This window comes from Corvus hawaiiensis, chromosome Z (genome assembly GCF_020740725.1).
Source record: "Corvus hawaiiensis isolate bCorHaw1 chromosome Z, bCorHaw1.pri.cur, whole genome shotgun sequence".
NCBI classification, from domain to species: Eukaryota; Metazoa; Chordata; class Aves; order Passeriformes; family Corvidae; genus Corvus; species Corvus hawaiiensis.
Genome location: NC_063255.1, coordinates 9,423,280 through 9,440,016, shown reverse-complemented (window position 1 = coordinate 9,440,016; position 16,737 = coordinate 9,423,280). Strand labels below are relative to the sequence as shown.

The 16,737-nt window shown below is 36.8% G+C and overlaps 1 protein-coding gene across 4 annotated transcripts in view; it reads right to left on the bottom strand.

Moving 5' to 3' along the window:
• Positions 1-3,949: 3,949 nt before the first annotated feature.
• The window catches only part of EMB (embigin), a 22,586-nt gene continuing 9,798 nt past the window's right edge, over positions 3,950-16,737 (bottom strand). For 3 of the 4 annotated variants that reach the window (XM_048292077.1, XM_048292080.1, XM_048292079.1), the window contains 7 exons: positions 15,797-15,968; positions 14,555-14,643; positions 10,977-11,101; positions 9,754-10,030; positions 9,037-9,070; positions 7,281-7,355; positions 3,950-5,141 (listed from right to left, as the gene is read on the bottom strand). In XM_048292077.1, coding sequence (XP_048148034.1) covers positions 7,319-7,355; positions 9,037-9,070; positions 9,754-10,030; positions 10,977-11,101; positions 14,555-14,643; positions 15,797-15,968 — 734 coding nt within the window. In that variant the 3' untranslated portion in view covers positions 3,950-5,141; positions 7,281-7,318. The remainder of the gene's footprint in view (positions 5,142-7,280; positions 7,356-9,036; positions 9,071-9,753; positions 10,031-10,976; positions 11,102-14,554; positions 14,644-15,796; positions 15,969-16,737) is intronic. The other variant, XM_048292078.1, reaches the window with a different exon arrangement.

Sequence of the window (16,737 nt, the reverse complement as noted above, 5' to 3'; positions counted from 1 at the left end):
TCATCCTTCTGTACAACAAACTCCAAGCAGCAGAAATACAGGTAATGGTACTGTATCCTCTTCCAAAGGTCTGCCTGCCAGGTAACTGTCCTCTGCTAGGGGGAAACAAGCTCACAAAAATTCAGAACTGCCAAAGGAGAGACCAAATATACACTTGCTGCTGTGCAGTTTAATTTATCTAATTTAAGCTCTTCTGGCAAATAAAGCAATTAGCAAGGTATGTTACTTAACACAGCAGAAACAGTATGCATACTAACAAAATGTCCTATTATGCCTTCATGGCCATAGGAGGTGGCAACCTAGTAAAATACCCCTAGGTGTTCCTTCAACTGATAATTGCAAGGAAAAAAAACCCAGTGCATACTTCAATTGCTACGGCAACTGCAGAGATTTGTCTTCATGGGAAGACAAACACCATGTAAATATGTTTTGGTATCTTGCGCCTTATAAAAAAAATTAAGGCTGATGCAGGCTGATATTTACCCTGCTTAATCCAGATTCTATTCCAGCTGCTATTTTCTACTGGTAAGCTTTAGCACCACCTCCCATTAACAGTGAAACACTGGATGCAAATTTCTAACTTACATGTCCAGGTTACAAAGGATGACTCTACACTGAATGCAGTTATGTGCATTTAAAAAGGAATTACTCAGATTTTACTTTATCTTTGGGAATTCTCATCTAGAAGGTTAGAGATCTAACTAAAGGTAGTTGAGTAATCAAGCAAATGAGTAGTCTGGGTCTAGAGATCTGAGAGTATCGGAAAAAAAATTTAAAAAAAAGGAGTTTGTTTCTCTAAGACACCAGACATAAGAACAATCACTTTATGGTTAAATTTATTGAAATTATTTCTAAGTACACATATCAATTCACACTACTTATAACTACTATCCTCATTATCTGATATACAAACAAACAGAGGGTATTTCCATTTGCTTAAGCAATACACAGAAACAGTTGAGTGAGTACAGAATATAGAATCAGAATGTAAAATAAGGCAAGCATGAAAAAAGCATTAGGCTTAGTAGTCTTTCACTAGAAAGACAGATTTTGCTGTCAAGTTTCAGAGGAAAACTTTTAACAAACATACTGCAAAAGAGAAAAACAAAATTAACAACAGTAAACAAATTTCTTCCTTCAAGGCACTGTCAACTTTTAATGGCAATCTGAAAATAATTCAGCAAGTCAGTTGATAGCAATATTACCAGAAATAACAAAAAAACCATCAAAATCTCTTTGGTTAAATATAAAGCTGAATGAAAAAACAAAGAAGATGAAGTTTCTGTAAGTAATTCTGGACATGACAGAACAAACATTATACAACTACAAAAATGAACTCAATTGCCAACAGTAAATTTTGACAAGACTTTCAGTTAGAAGCTGTAAAGTTTGGAACTTGGTTTATTTTTTCAAAAACAATTATATATGCACTTTCTAGCATAATAAAGTAACAAGACTAAAACTGTTAAACTAGCAGAGAAGTACTTTCTAAGCATGTAACTTCTAGCTCTCTTATGAGACATCTCATTTCGCTTTGTGCTTTAGTCTGCCCAAGGGTTCAGCAATGGCAGATTGTGTTCAGCTGCTGTACAGGACTTCCTACACACTGAGTGGTCCAACTGAAAACATGTTTTCTCCTACAGATTTCCACTCAGTCTTCCCTGTACATGCCTAATTGCAAGTCATCTCAGCTTCTGCTGTCTGTCCCTCAGGACCCCTATGAAATACAAATATGCAGCTCCTTCCCATGTCCCTACACCGTTCTCAACTGGTTGCTTCCTCATTATCTGCACCTTCCTATTTTGGGGGAGCTTCCAGCTAAAACTGAATCATCACACATCTTACTATGGTTAGACAACATGCACTGGGGTAGCTCAACACTTAGGGGACCACTTGTCTCAAAAACCTCCCCTACACTTAAGGTACCAAACAATCAGTTTCTTTTCAATTTTCATTGCTCAGCAGTCACCACTCAAAAGTTCTGAGCCACAATTTAAAGGCAGAATGTAAACCTCACTTTCTCTGGCTGAAAAAAGAGTTAGAGGCACTTGGATGATGATTCTTGTAGCAACATCAGTACTGAAGAGTCTTCCCTCTCTTCCCCGGGATTACACGCATAGAAGGACCTACAGCTAATCAATTTTATTGAACAACGGCAGGGTAATGCATACTCCATACTAAAGAAATTTTAATACAGTTCTATTTGAACCCCCAGTTTGGAAGCTCTTCTAATATTTGTCCATCTTCAGTAGGAATTTGGTCTCACAGCTGCTTGTGTCTACTTTGGACCTAAGGGCAGGAAGAACTGGCAGTGAAGCAGCTTGAAGCATTAGGAAACAGCCCTTCAGGATTCTTTTGCAGATTTCAACCTTTTCCTCTAAGAAACTGGTAAGGCTTTTGCTGGTCTAAAACCCAGTAAAATATCCCCTCTTGCAAGAAAGTTTTAATCTTGGAAGACAGGATTTGCCAAGCAGTTGAAGTTGTTAAGACTCAGTCTACCCATGTAAGTCAGTTGTTACAGATTAATGTTTTGTTATTAAAAGTAATTTTGTGGAACCTTATACTTAGCTCCAACTGCTGTTTGAAAGAAATTTCAGAATTGTTTTGGATCTTATTTGGTATATACTGGCTTGAATGAAGTAAAAAAAAAAAAAACCAAAACAACACAATCACTGCCTAGGGTTTTGGGTTTTTTTTTAAAGTTATGAAGTTTTCGTTCCATTCAATGCTAAGATTATAAAGCAACTGAAATGGGAATGTTTTGAACATACACAACACATACTTCTCAAAAGATAAATTTCAAGATTTCCAGAGCTCCTTGCAGTACTTGGACCAAAAAAAGTAAGGTTTATGCCTTTGAAGTTGACCATTAATTATGCCAATTACTTAAGATTTACCATTTAATATTGCTTGTTATTCCCCTCTGTAGGGTAGCCCAAAAGGGTTTGAACCTCAGAGAACATGCATAGAATAAAACCACTTCCAATGATGAAAAACTACTTACCAACATAAAAATAAACACCAAACCCCTGAGACAAAGCAAGCAGAACATGCCACAGGCAGGTCAACGTAAAGCTACAGTTTCAGCAGCCAATCTAACCAAGCTAACAGAGTTCTGACAGATCTAAGATGCATTGCTTCTAAAATCCATGCTCAATCCAGGTTTTCCCTGCTAATGCTGCAAAAGACTATTTGTACGACTTGCCTATGTTAGCCAAAACTTTATAGCCCAACTGCGTGATTGGGAAGGAATGCTACGTGAAGGTAGAAAAATGTTACCATTTCTGATTACGTGGTGGGCTTTTTTCCAGACAGTATCTAACCTCATTGTCACTGCAAAATATATTAATGCTGCTTTAAACAGAATGTAATTCTTATATGTCTAAGTAACACTATCTTTTTTTACTATTTAACTGCCTACAAGAAACAAACTACTACAAACTCTAAAGTGTGCCAAACAATATACAGAAGTAAAGCTTTTGAAACTGCCAGCATTTACCTGCAACAATAAAAACACTCATATCAATGAGAAATTAATATAAAAAACTGTAGATGCATTCTGGTTTTAATAGTGCATAGAAACTCCAAGGCAAAATACAATAAACACAGTATCTAAGCAAGGGGAATCTTTATCCATATTCACTCCTTACAGTCACACTTCTCATTGTGTCTTATTTGGACGTTAACTTGTAGTTCTTCAAACTGGAAAATCAATTATGAAAAACAAAAAAGCACCGATCAGACTGGATTTTGTCTCTCATCACCAACAAAACAGCCCATGCTAGGATTTCTGGTATTTTTCAAACTCAGTAAGAAACACTAAGATAGAAAAAATAAAGAAAGGGAATTAAATCTGTTTTATCTCTTTGGTGTTTTCTACATTCCTTGACAGTCAAAGAAAAATGACCAATACAAAGAAATTCTGTTTAGATGTTTGTTTTTTTTTTCCTTTCACTTCCTATGGAGTCTGCAAACACTGCCTTTTTCCTTACATTTTTATGAAAAGACATTTTTCTGAAGTTTTTACTTCTTCCTCTCAAAATTAAAGTTTTAATTATTTCAAACACAGGCAAGGGATGCAACCAACTGTTTTCTTATTAGCTGAACATTTTTCAGTTGCTGAATGCATAATGTAACTAAATGGTATTATGGCAACTCTCTCTTCTAAAGCAGTACCTTAAGTCAGTAACAGCAGTGTTACAATTTTTGTGTAAGAGAAGTAGTGCTATTCATATTGCTTTATCCTATTATCCTGAAAAATTTTGCTGCTCAAGACCCATTCTGTGCTTTGCAAGGAGTTTAAGAAACAAGTTTGCTGAAAGAAGTAGAAGTACCAACTAGACAGTATGTATGATCAGAAGCATATATAGGTATATTCCCAAAAATTCAGCATTCTGTATAAATTATAATAACCAAACTGGTTTTGCCAGCCCCAGAGAGTGCAGTAATTTGTTTAAGCATAAGAAATTATTGCATTTATAGTCTGAGAAGGTACTGTACCTCCATTACTTCTTTCATCTACTCTGAAATATCTGAGCTGTACGGTATTTAAGTGTTTAGCCTACTAAGGACTATAGTACAGTAGAACTCAGAATAAAGCTAAGAAAAGTTAGAATGAAGACATTTTACTATTCAGAGTAAATTGCAACTCTTAATACTTCATTTCAGTCCGGATAAAGATTCCCCTTTCACCATTTCTTTGGTAAAAACAGCTGCATTGCATTTGTTTCATCAGCTGGTAAAAGGCATTTTCTTTGGTGGAAATACTTTTTTGATCTTACATGTCCACTTTTGCAACACTCAGATAATACGTCCACTCTATATTAACCACTTATTCAGTGAATACAACACTAGTTACAGTTTAGGAGATAAAAATCAAACAGACCAATCATAAGCCAACAGTAAGGCTAATCATGTAAAAAAACATCTACTACTAGTAAAACAACAACGTGACAGATAAAGGTCTAAATGCAGTATATCATATCATCTGTATAAAATGAGTAGCTTCAGAGTTATTTTAAAAGCATCTTAATTCTCAAATGTAGAGGACTTTACTTCAAAACAGTGAATGTTTAACATGCATAGCTGCATACATCTTCTGTAGCTTTGTGATGATTTCCACTTCCATTGGCTTAAATCTCCTGCAATAAAAAAGAACAAACACATTTCATTATAATATGAATTCTGTTATCTTGCTGCTTAGTATTTTCCTGTATTTGTTTGAAAATAAACTTCATTTTAATCAATACAGAATTTTTTTTGAATGGTTCAATTTGCAAATCAAATCATAGAATTATTTAGGTTAGAAAAGGCCTCCTAACACCATCAAGTCCAACCATTAACTCAACACCACCACATTCACCAGTAAATCATAACCCTAAGTGCCACATCCACACACCTTCTGAGCATGCCCAGGGCTGATGATTCCATCACTTCCCTGGGCAGCCTGTTACAATGCCTGACGCCCCCACCAGTGAAGAAGTTTTCCTAATATCCAATCTAAACCTCTCCTGATACAACTTGAGGCCATTTCCTCCTGTTCCGTCACTTGTTACTTGGAAGAAGAGACCAATCCCCACCTTGCTACAACCTATTTTCAGGGAGTTATAGACAACAACTGGCATTTACCATGTTAAGACATTAAAACTTTTTGACACTGTATATGAAGACAAAGCAGATGATTCTCAGAGAAGAATCCTTATTTACTGACTGAGTGCTATGAGTCGAAAGAACTTTGTAAGAATGGAACCTCAGATCTAACACAAGATAAATCCTTGTGTGCTGGTTTTGACTGGAATAAAGTTAATTTTTTTTCACAGCAGCTGGTACAGGGCTAGGTTTGGATTTGTGTTGGAAGCAGTGTTGATAGCACAGGAATGTTTTAGGTATTGCTCATCAGTGCTTACACAGTCACAAGGCCTTGTCCTCTCCTCACCAGCAAGGAGGCTGGGGGAATACAAGGAGTTTGTACAGCCAGAGCACCTGCCCCAGCTAATCACAGGGATACTCCATCCCACAGGGCATCATGCTCAGCATTGTAAAGCTGACCGAAGAAGGAGAAATGGGGAGGGAACACACATTCAGTCATAGCATTTGTTTTTCTCATGAACCCAAGCAGCTATTATGCATGTTCGAGCATGATAAAGCCCTTCTTTCCTGAAGATAGCTGAACACCTGCCTGCCCATGAGAAATAGTGAATGAATCCTTTCTTTTGCTTCTGTGTTCAGCTTTTGCTTTCTTCTGTTAAGCTGTATCTCAGCCCCTGAGCTCACCCGTTTTTACTCATCTGATTCTCTTCCCCATCCCACCAGAGAGCAAAATCAAGTGGCTGCATGGTGCTGAGTTGCCAGCTGGGGTTAAACCTATGAGAAACAGCGACAATATAGTCTTGGAAAGTATTTGTTCTGGATCATTTTCTGAGTTGTTACTCTCTTTATGTGAACTCTACCTGACACATCTCCTTCTCTTCTTTAAAAGAAAGGGTATGGCAACAGTCTTTACTTGGGTAGATGGCTTGTAGTGAGGATGAACCAGCAGTGACATGAATGTGAAGTCATTCACACCTCTCATCCACAGACCAGAAGTTGAGGTGCCAGATGCAGAAGAGAAACAAGTATGTGTAGTGTCAACTGACAGACCATCATCTGACAGGCATTTCTGGATGGCATCAGTAGAAACAGTCTATAATCAGACTGTGAAGAGGGTAGAGAATCAGGAAGTTCACTATACAGCTTTCATGGGGCTACACACCCTCTGCTTCCTTATTCTACAACTAGTCCTTTCAATCACCATCTACTAAGCCCAGTCTTCTGCCCCAGACTCCTCTAATCCCTTGCTTCACCTCTCCAGTACTGTCATATTCCCCACTTACTATTACAGAGGATCCTTCCTCCATAAACTCACTTGACACTCAAATATAGCTGGAGAGAGTGGGAATTTGAACACAGCAGCACTTCTTATGCATCTCAGCAGCTACCCTGGCATTCACTGGATTCTTACATGATCAGGAGTCAAGCAGGTTAATCTGTGTCTCATTTTAAAGACTGCATGGGTTAACAGAACTAGTAAATCACAATGACAATCACAACAGAATTGAATTAAAACAAATTGGACTTGATTTCTTGTTCGACTGCATCTTACTTTACCTAAACAATTATTTAATTACTATGGTGCTCCCCCATAAAAAATAAGATTGGGATGGTACAGTGGACTTCTTTGTCCAGCATTAGGCTGCTCAAGAGAAAAGTTAACTCTGGTATGTCTTTCATCTCTTACTTACCTTTCAAGGAACCAGATTAACTTCTTCTTTGCCTAGAACTACTTTCGTTCCCCAGCAATGTCGTCTTCTGATTTACTATAAGAAAAAAGAGGTTACATTCCACTACTCAACTTGTAAGTGTAAGATAGCACAATTATTTCCAGTCTCCTTCTGGAATAACTGCAACTAGCTGTTATGCTGTGGATCACAATAAAGACTTGAATTAAAAGTTCTCTTGCTAAAAAAAAAAAAAAGTTTGTGATTCACTACACTCCCACCTAAATACACAGCTGGATGTGACCTTTAATCACAGCCTCATCAACCAAATACAGCTGTATTAGTCATCCCTTGACATAATAGACCAGACATGTTCCTTTGGAGCTACTCTCCAGTACACAAATCCATCTTCTAAACAGCCAGCAGTTGAAATAACTTTCAGTTCTTGAATCCAGGAAGTACATAGTTAAATAAATTTTCCTCTTATGTGTTTATCTAAGAATCCCACAATAAAGATGAAGGAGCTGTACAGAACCACATCCCGCAAGTATAAAAACATTACTTTAGTGCACTATTCTGTGTTACCATCCTGGTATTTTCAGCATGTTTACGAGAAGTAGGGCTGTGCAATAAAGACAATTACTCAATTTTCAACCCAAGACATATCCCCAAACAGTCAGCAGTATAATAGCATACTATATTCCCAAGACATACTCCCACTTTATGCTATAATTGAATTAGAGCTTTAAGTCTCTTCAGGTAAGTGGAAAAGCAAGAAAATGTATTTTCAGCTAGCAGTGAAAAAAGGAATGAGAAGGTGAATACAACACAGGGAAACAAAGAAGGTCACTGAAGCAAAAAAAAAAAAAAATTCAAGGAGGGAAAGCACTACTCAGAAGAAAAAGGGAGACAAACACAGGAGGAGAGAAGGGATCAAGGGGACAAAAACTAGAGTAGACTGGACACATCTAAAATGAGGAACTGCTGGGCAACTTTCCTCTTGTTTTAAGAGGTAAACAGGCTAGATAAGGGAATTAGGCTTCAGAGGACAATCAGAGAGAAGCATAGCATATTTTAGCAAACAAGCCTAAAGAAATACATGGCTCTAAGGACAGGGGAGCCAGCATTGGAGCACAGACACTCAAACAGCACAGTAGCAACAGAAGTGCCTGCATTTGCTCCTTTGGTTCCAGCAGTGCAGCCCAGGAAGCCCAAGCTACCAGCACAGTGTGACATCTCCTGAGAGGCTGGAGTTATCCCCCGAAACAGCCAACAATGCCAGCTCTCAACACCCCAGCCAACTACAGGCTTAGCTACAAGAGTTAGGGCTTTGACCACATGCAAGGGAGAGAACTGGATTTTAATATGGACAAATATACTTTGGAAAAAAAATCAGACCCACTTCTGTTATGCTTTCACCGGGAAATTATTTTCTTGCAGTTATACTCTTCTAGAATGAGCTTATAATGAGGACACATGGTGCCCTCACAAAAAACGCCCCAAACAAACCCAAACCAAAAAACCCCCCCAAACAAACCCCAAAACCAACACAAAACAAACAAAAAGCACATACACAAAAAATCTTAATCTCAAAATTAAGTGCCAGGTAGAAAGTAGTGTTCTGTTCACTTTGGAATTAGGAAGTCTTAAGAATAAACTGTTCTTTCATGTTCACCATCATCTCCCTTTCCAATGGGATCAACAACAAGGTATAATTTTGTACAACACCAATACATGTAAGAACAAATACTGAACTACAGTATAGAAGTTTTTTGCTTACAGTTGCTCAATTTGGTCAAATTCTCTTTCACCTTCTGCAGAACAAAAGAAGTATTAAGTATAAGTATCCATTTAATAAACAATAGAAAATGTCTTGTTTAGTACGCTTGCTCATTGTTTAATCAGAACAAAATATTTTTAAATTTTATTAGTGTTCTTAAATTCATATTTCAAATTACCTTGTTCATCTATTCAAGGGAATTACCTCCAAACTGGTGAAAAGGTTTATTTTTATAAAGTTTTATTAATCTGATTTTAATACAAATTGTATTATATATAGATTTATACATTTCTGTATTTTGAAATATGGGTAACATGCATTTATGTATGTATTAGACACATGCATTTTTCCTTCTTACTAAATTTGGTTAAAGAAACTTCTTCCATCAAGGCTACCAAGAACTGCTTCCATTCCTAAGCATTCCTCCAAAAATTATAGCCTCTAAATTCCCTTTTGTATTGTAAGAAAAAAATAAAACAAACAGGACTACATCAAACCTGTTATGGGTAGGTATTGCTTAATGAAAGCTCTTGGTATTGCAGTGTTTTAGAAGAAAGAATTTTACCAGAAATACAGATGTGAAAATGACACATCTTCATATATGACACACTATGGGTCATACCTTTCTACCTTTGGTTCTAATTTCAACAGAAAGCTAGAAATTAATTAAAAAACCCAAACTGACCAACCAAACAAAAAACCCACACCAAAACTTACCATCTCCTTTCCTTTTCGAATACACCTCGTAGAGGGCAATAGTAGTTACAAGAATAACAACTTCGACCACAACTGCTATAAAGGGTTTGAGAGGTGCCATGATGGACAGAACTTTAACTTCAAACCTCTTTTTACTGCTCCCTAATCTAAAAGCAGCTTCACACCAATATATACCACTATCTTCCTTGGTGAGCTTGAGTATCTCCAGACGGTTTACATTGGCAGATTGTATCTTAATTTGAAACTTGTTCGTATCAGAAGATGGATTAATGGCAACCTGAAAAAAATACATTGCAACTCTTATTAATGTAATGAGAAGGTGTTTAATCCAAGAGCATCATCAACATACAGCTCTGTATAGATATGAACAATGAGTTAGCAACAAAAGGCATTCGTGAAGCACAATTAGCCCACCTTAAAGGGAAGGATCTATTTCAGCTGGACACCCTGGTTCCCTCTAGACTCACTGGAGGAAAATACAAACTTTCAGTGGGCAAATTGTCTGAACTGTTTCAGTTTATTTAAGACCAGATAAAAAGCACCTTTGGCTCTCCTGACTGTCCAATGACAAAGGCATCCTCAGCTGCCAGATCTAAGGCACAGGTTTCACCATAGCACAACACATGTACTTGCAAGAAGTGGAAGAGAGTACTCTGCTTCACCGGGAAATATGCTGATACTCTTACAAGTCATTGCTAATCTCCATCAGTATAAAAGAGACAAATCTATTTACCTCCCCTCATCAGTTGACAGAAGCAGGCTAAACCAAAGTGTTTTAGGAAGCTATGCTTCCTAGATAGGTCATAAGGCTAGGAAATAGAATTACTTGTACCTGGAGAAAGTAAAGGGTCATACAACATTTTATAGGTGAAAGCACATCTCACTGTAAGATTATTTTTGTATCCAGTGGCAAGATTTGAAGAGTATAACCAGTATAAATACAGTAAAAACAAGTCTCTCAAAACCCAGCTGATTTGTTTATGCAGGAGTATGGCAGGGCTTTTTTGAAAAAAACATCATACAAACCAGAACAAAAACTACATCCCTGTAACAATAAATACTTGTAAATAATACAATTTTTTTTCCATTTCCATACAAAGATTTCCATTAAAGTTAATGGAAATGCAATTCGTAGAGCTTGCAGTAAAGAGTCATACTTCACAAAGTATCTGTACCTATTTTTTGTCACATTATTTTGTTTGGCCAACAGATGGAGACCTTACCAGCTCAGTTCCATTGGTCATATACCAGGTCCAAGCCATGGGAGCATACTCAGTTTTACAAATCATTACAGCTAGATCTCTTTCATAAGTGATGAGAGTCTTTTCTTTTCCTTCAATCTTTGGTACTAAGAACAAGGAAAAAAAACTCATTGAATGAGAGATACAGATTTTGATTAGTGTTACAAAAGAATATATTTAGATATTCATTTATAGTACTCCATTCACTTTTTCCACTTAAAACCCTCACGATTCTATCCTTCATAACATGTTGTAAATGAGGAGTCATTTCAGAGACATAATCTATGCAGAAGACTAGAGGAATCCTGTTTTCAATTGCTGTGTGATCTTGAAAGTTGCCAATTAATACCAAACATCAAGCGAAAAAAAATCAGATTGATTTCTACCCTTACCCATTTCCTCTTTCCTTTCCTTGGCAGCTGCAAGCTACATGCTTCAGTTCTAGTACATTAGAAACAAACATGTAATTTTTCTGCAGTTTCGCTCAATTTACAGAAACTGTTAGAACTCTATTCCAGCCACGATGTGACTTCATAATGTTATCTGACAAGTTGTACATACAGAGAACTTTTCTGTAACTATGAAAAAATTGCAGATTAATGGAGATTTGTAGTTACAAACATTTTCTGAGCTGAAGCAATGACTTTTGGGTGCATGCTAATAAAAAGGACTTTTGGTCCAATCTTCCTGAGGACAGAATACAGCCAAGAAGAAACAAAACATCAGTTTAACTTAAGAGCTACTTGCCCTAGCCATTGCAATTGCAGGTGCCCCACAAGCTTCCAAAAGCATGTGCCCAGAAAGGCTATTGAATGTATTGAGACTATCCCACAGATACTGTTAGAGCTTAGCAAATGCACTATACTGAAGCATGTATTTCCCTTTCCCCCTCCTTTCCCTCTTTATTAGGATGTTTACCAGTATGTTTTCCTCAGATCCATTCATTTCAAATTTTACTTCAAGTTTCATTGCTGTACTTTGTAAGTACAGATCTAGTACATACTTCAGATTTTATTGATCACACTAGACTAAACAGGCCAAGTATTTGCTTTCAGCAGTTAAGATGAACAATTTGACACAGGTTAAGATTGTTCTTGTCCTCTACTCTTCTGGACTGGCTGAGCACAAATTATTTTTCCCTCAAAGATATCCACTTCTCATGTTTATTCAAACTTAAGTTTCCTGTCCAGAAATATATATGAAACCAATTTGTTAATAAGAACACTTTTACTCTCACTCAGAATTTGCTGCACCATAAATCAAGACACTCTACTAGTGAAGTTCTCTCACTCCATGTGTACGTTTTAATCATTAAACACTATCTTTTTAAAGAGTAGTGGCAGAGTACCTTCTCTGATATCATTAAAAGGGATGGCCTCAGTAATTACTGCTGCAATCCCCCTCGCAATTTAGAGAAGAGGAAATACAAGCAGGTTGGGATAAAAAACCCAATACACCCAGCACAACAAGCTTATGGTGGCAGAGATTTAGCCATACTGATTAGTAGCAAAGCTTAGCTACAGGCATGCCAGCAATACATGTGACCACATTAGCCACGATTAAGGATACGAATATCCATTACAAGTTCTTCAATCTGGCTCTGTAACAAGTTGTTAAACCTTGAATGCATGCAAAGATTGTCGCAGGTATTGCTGCAAGTAGATCACACCGAATTTGGTTGCAAAATACTTCCGCTGCACAAAGCCAACTTTTGAAGAGACAGATATCAGCACCAGCATGTACACCAGTCAGTTGTCCATACTGCTTTAAAAACCAGAGCAATTTCATGGTGCACATACCTCAACAGCTGCTTAAGGATCCCTGAACAAAGGGCAAAGAAACTAATCCATTCTACCCTCTTAGAAGCTAGTAGTATTTCACAACATTTTATAACACCCATGAACATCCTCTGTTCATGTTCCGTGTTTATTAACTTGAACTTCCAGTAAGTTTTCTGCAAACCTGAGTAAAAATAAAACTCAAAATCTGAGGGGTTATGTCAAGCCAGGAACCAGGGGGCAAGGAAAGGAGAGGTAACACATCCGATAATCCCAAACTGCTTAGTGGAAAAGCTATTGCAGTTAGTTACAGCAGTGATGACTTTACCCACTGAATCTATACCAACACATTACTCATCTTTCAGTTTGAGAATCGTTCTCCCTGCATTATTGACTGGAAGATTCAAGGATTTCTCTTTCCCATTTCCTTTACTCTTGCATTAATCTTAAAAAGCATCAAGCCAGTACTTTTTATGGCATCAGAAGTGGCAGCATTCAACCACCAAGAAGCAATTCTCCCATCTTACAATAAATCAGTGAGTCCTATGCACTGTTCTGGAAAAGATGACTTTCCTATTGAGTCATTACTGCCCTTACTGTAATACTATTGTGTACTTACAAAAAAAGAAAAGGTCTCAGAATTTTTTCCATCTACACAGTTAGCTATTCAACTGAACCTTACACACATGCTGACAAGAAAAATACATAATTATTTTTTAGAGATTAAAAGGCCTGAATAAACTACAGCTTTGCATTTATTCAGTACTGCAAGCTAGTCTTTCCTGGCTGAAGGTCTGGAAGCAGGTATCAACATTTGATATTTGAACCTACGCAAGTTTCCTCAAGTCCTATTACCAGATATCGCACTGAACAAAGGCAGCTTGCAGCTGCTGAATTAGGGAGCCCCACTGGTTAGTTCAGCTGAGGTTAGGGCAATGTTTTGAAGAGTTAGGGTTTCTCAGAGCCTGTATTCAGGGAGAATCTTTCATGCATCAGCCTTCACACATGAAATGCTTGCCTTGCTCTTGCAAAGATGGTTGGATGGTGGGAATAAAGAAGGGAGCAATTCCCATTAGAGTTATTCATCAGATCAGCAGCTTGTATTAGTTTCATTTCCACACACCTCCTATGCAACTGGATTTCACCTACTACTTTCCAGGGTAATATTATTGGAGAAGAGAACACAAAACAGAAGAAAGAGCACTCATACTACCCAATGAAGCAAACTAATTGTTCATCAAAGCACTATTCTTACAGTGTTACAGAATAAAAGACACACTAAAGCCATAATGTAGTGTTCCAGAAACACAAATGAAATGCTTAAAATCCTGCCTCCATTTTACCGATCATTACTTCACTTTTAACACCAAACCTCATACCAAACTTTCAAATTACTGGCTCTACTTTTTGAAGAAATTTATCTGTGACACCGTCTTTTATTCTCTATGCCCCAGAAAGGGAAGAATATTCACTTCTGCCATAGAGATGGAGAGGGAAGGGGAAATCAGTTAAGTCAATAAGGGTAAAGAAGTAAACTTGTATGCTCTTTTGGTTATTAGAATTTTTTTTAAAAAAGGCTTTTAGTTTTTGGTTCAAAATTCTTCCATCCATGCTACAAAAATTACTTTAAACACTTAGTTATTCTCACTTAGCCTGACTATATTAGCCACTACTTATAAAATTAGGTTGCAATTTCCATACTACCCAAAAAGAACACTAATACAGCTTTGCAGTGGTCAGCTGAAACAAAAACTTAAAATAAATACAAATTAATTAAATTACCTTGCAAATGAAATGTAGCACTGACTTCTACTTCACCTTTCAGAACACAGCTGTAACTTCCCAGGTGACTGCTTTCTGATACTGTCAATCTTAAAAAAAGAATCACCAATTTAGTTTTTCATGTATATTTTCTTTTTGTACCACAAGTGAGTGCTAACTAGCATTCTAAAGAAAACAGTAAGGCTTAGTAATGGAGCAGAGAACATAACATCACTGAAAACACTAGGATTCGGGTTTAGCGCAATGAAGAAATGGCATAACATTTTTAAGAAAACAGAAGAGCACAAGCACACCTTGGAACATAAACACCATTTTCACCCTTCATGCTGACAGAAGGCCACCTTTAAGCACCATTATCTACAGGTTACTAAATTAAACATGGGTTCACCATGTGAACTAGGAAGCATATCCTATGTAGGGCTTTAGGAAGAACAAACCATTTAAGTAATCTCTTCAACATAAAAAATAGTTTTAAAGAGCATCCATCAATGAAGTCCAGCATCTTCTCCACTGGAAAACTATACATTTTACTGGCACTTTAAAAAAGATTTACACAGCTGTGTATATGGAGTATCAGTTATGTTCTCATCATATTTTCTATAACAGAAATTTTATTTAAGTATTACTGCTGTTAAAGCTATACAGAAATAAATTGGAGACCGATCAGTTAAAATGCGTAAATGGCCTAATTCTGAAGAACAACAATAAATTGTATCAACTGTAGAAAGGTTTCTACAACATTTTTTGAGTTTCTGTAGAGGTTTGAAAGACTTAAGAAAACCTTCAAAATATCTTTACTGTAAATCTCACTTCAACTTTTTGTTAACTAGGAAAGAAAGAAAATGACCACTGATGCCTTCAAGACTTCTGCAAAACATCAAAGAGGTGGAAAAGATCATGTGGAAAATGAGGGAGTGGAAAGAAAAATTGTTAAAATATTTTAATCTCAGACTGATTATTATTTCACTTACTGAACAGAATTACTGGACTTCAAGGAACTGTTTCCTTATTCTATGTTCTTTTTAAAAAAAACCTTTGTTTTTCGAGCACTAGAGGAAAAACAGGAGCTTCTCCTCCAGCCTTGATGTACCTGCAACCTTTCTCCTTTCCTGAAGCTTCAGTATGTTGATTAACCTTTGCATTGGGCCCTTTTCTAATATACACATTACTAGTATTGGGCAGTGTATATAACAGGACAACTCATTATAAACTGAAAATCACAGTGTAAAGAATGCTACTTACTGGATGGTCCAGCTGTTCTGAGTTTTACTGGTGTGACTGATTGTTTCATTTCTCCTTTTCCAAGTCACCTGAGGATTTTTCAAATCAGAATGCTCCTCTAATTTGCATGTAAGTTCAACTTTAGTCGGACTGCCCACAGAGACAATTTTTTGCAGTGCAGTACCAGACACACCTATAATAAGTTAAAAACATTTAATGAAAAAACATATTTCCTCATTCTGGGTGAAAAAACCTCCAAGATTGTTTGTTTACATATACAGAATTACAGGGGGATAACAGGGGCTATTTACACTCTCCAGGGCAAAATAACCCCTGAAAAATCAGAGTTTCAGAGTAATTTCTTAAGTCATAATTGAGTTAAAATACATTATCCTTTACAAAAATAACACACTCCACACTCCAAATATAAGACACTTTTGTAGGTAAACTTCCTAGAGGGCTCTAATATAAAAGCATAGATACTCATTTCACTGAAAGCAAGGTAGACTTAAGAGACAGATGTAAGTTTTTACATTATTTAATCCAAATGAAAAACACTAAGTACTTAGTATGTATATACAAAGTTATATTAATAATGTCAAGAAGAGTTAAGACAAATATCTATAACCATCTGGATTTTAGCCAGCTGCAGATTTTTAGGATACTGTGAGACCATAGCTATATCCTACTGCAAGGGAAGCTGTTGGTAAAATGCACAACCTTAACATTGCTGGATCAGGCCTTTCATGCTGCAGTTACTCAAGCTGACATCAAATCATCTTCAAACCCTTTTAGGGCTGCCTTTGCCTTCCTGGCCAGTCAGAAGAATTACAATTCCAATACAGTAGAAAAAACTGTCAGTTTTTTGCTTTTCATGAGCATAAAATAAGCATTTCCAAAAAGTAGGTATCAACAGCAAGTATCTTCTCTGATCCAAAAAGACAGTCTTTTATAAGAAAACA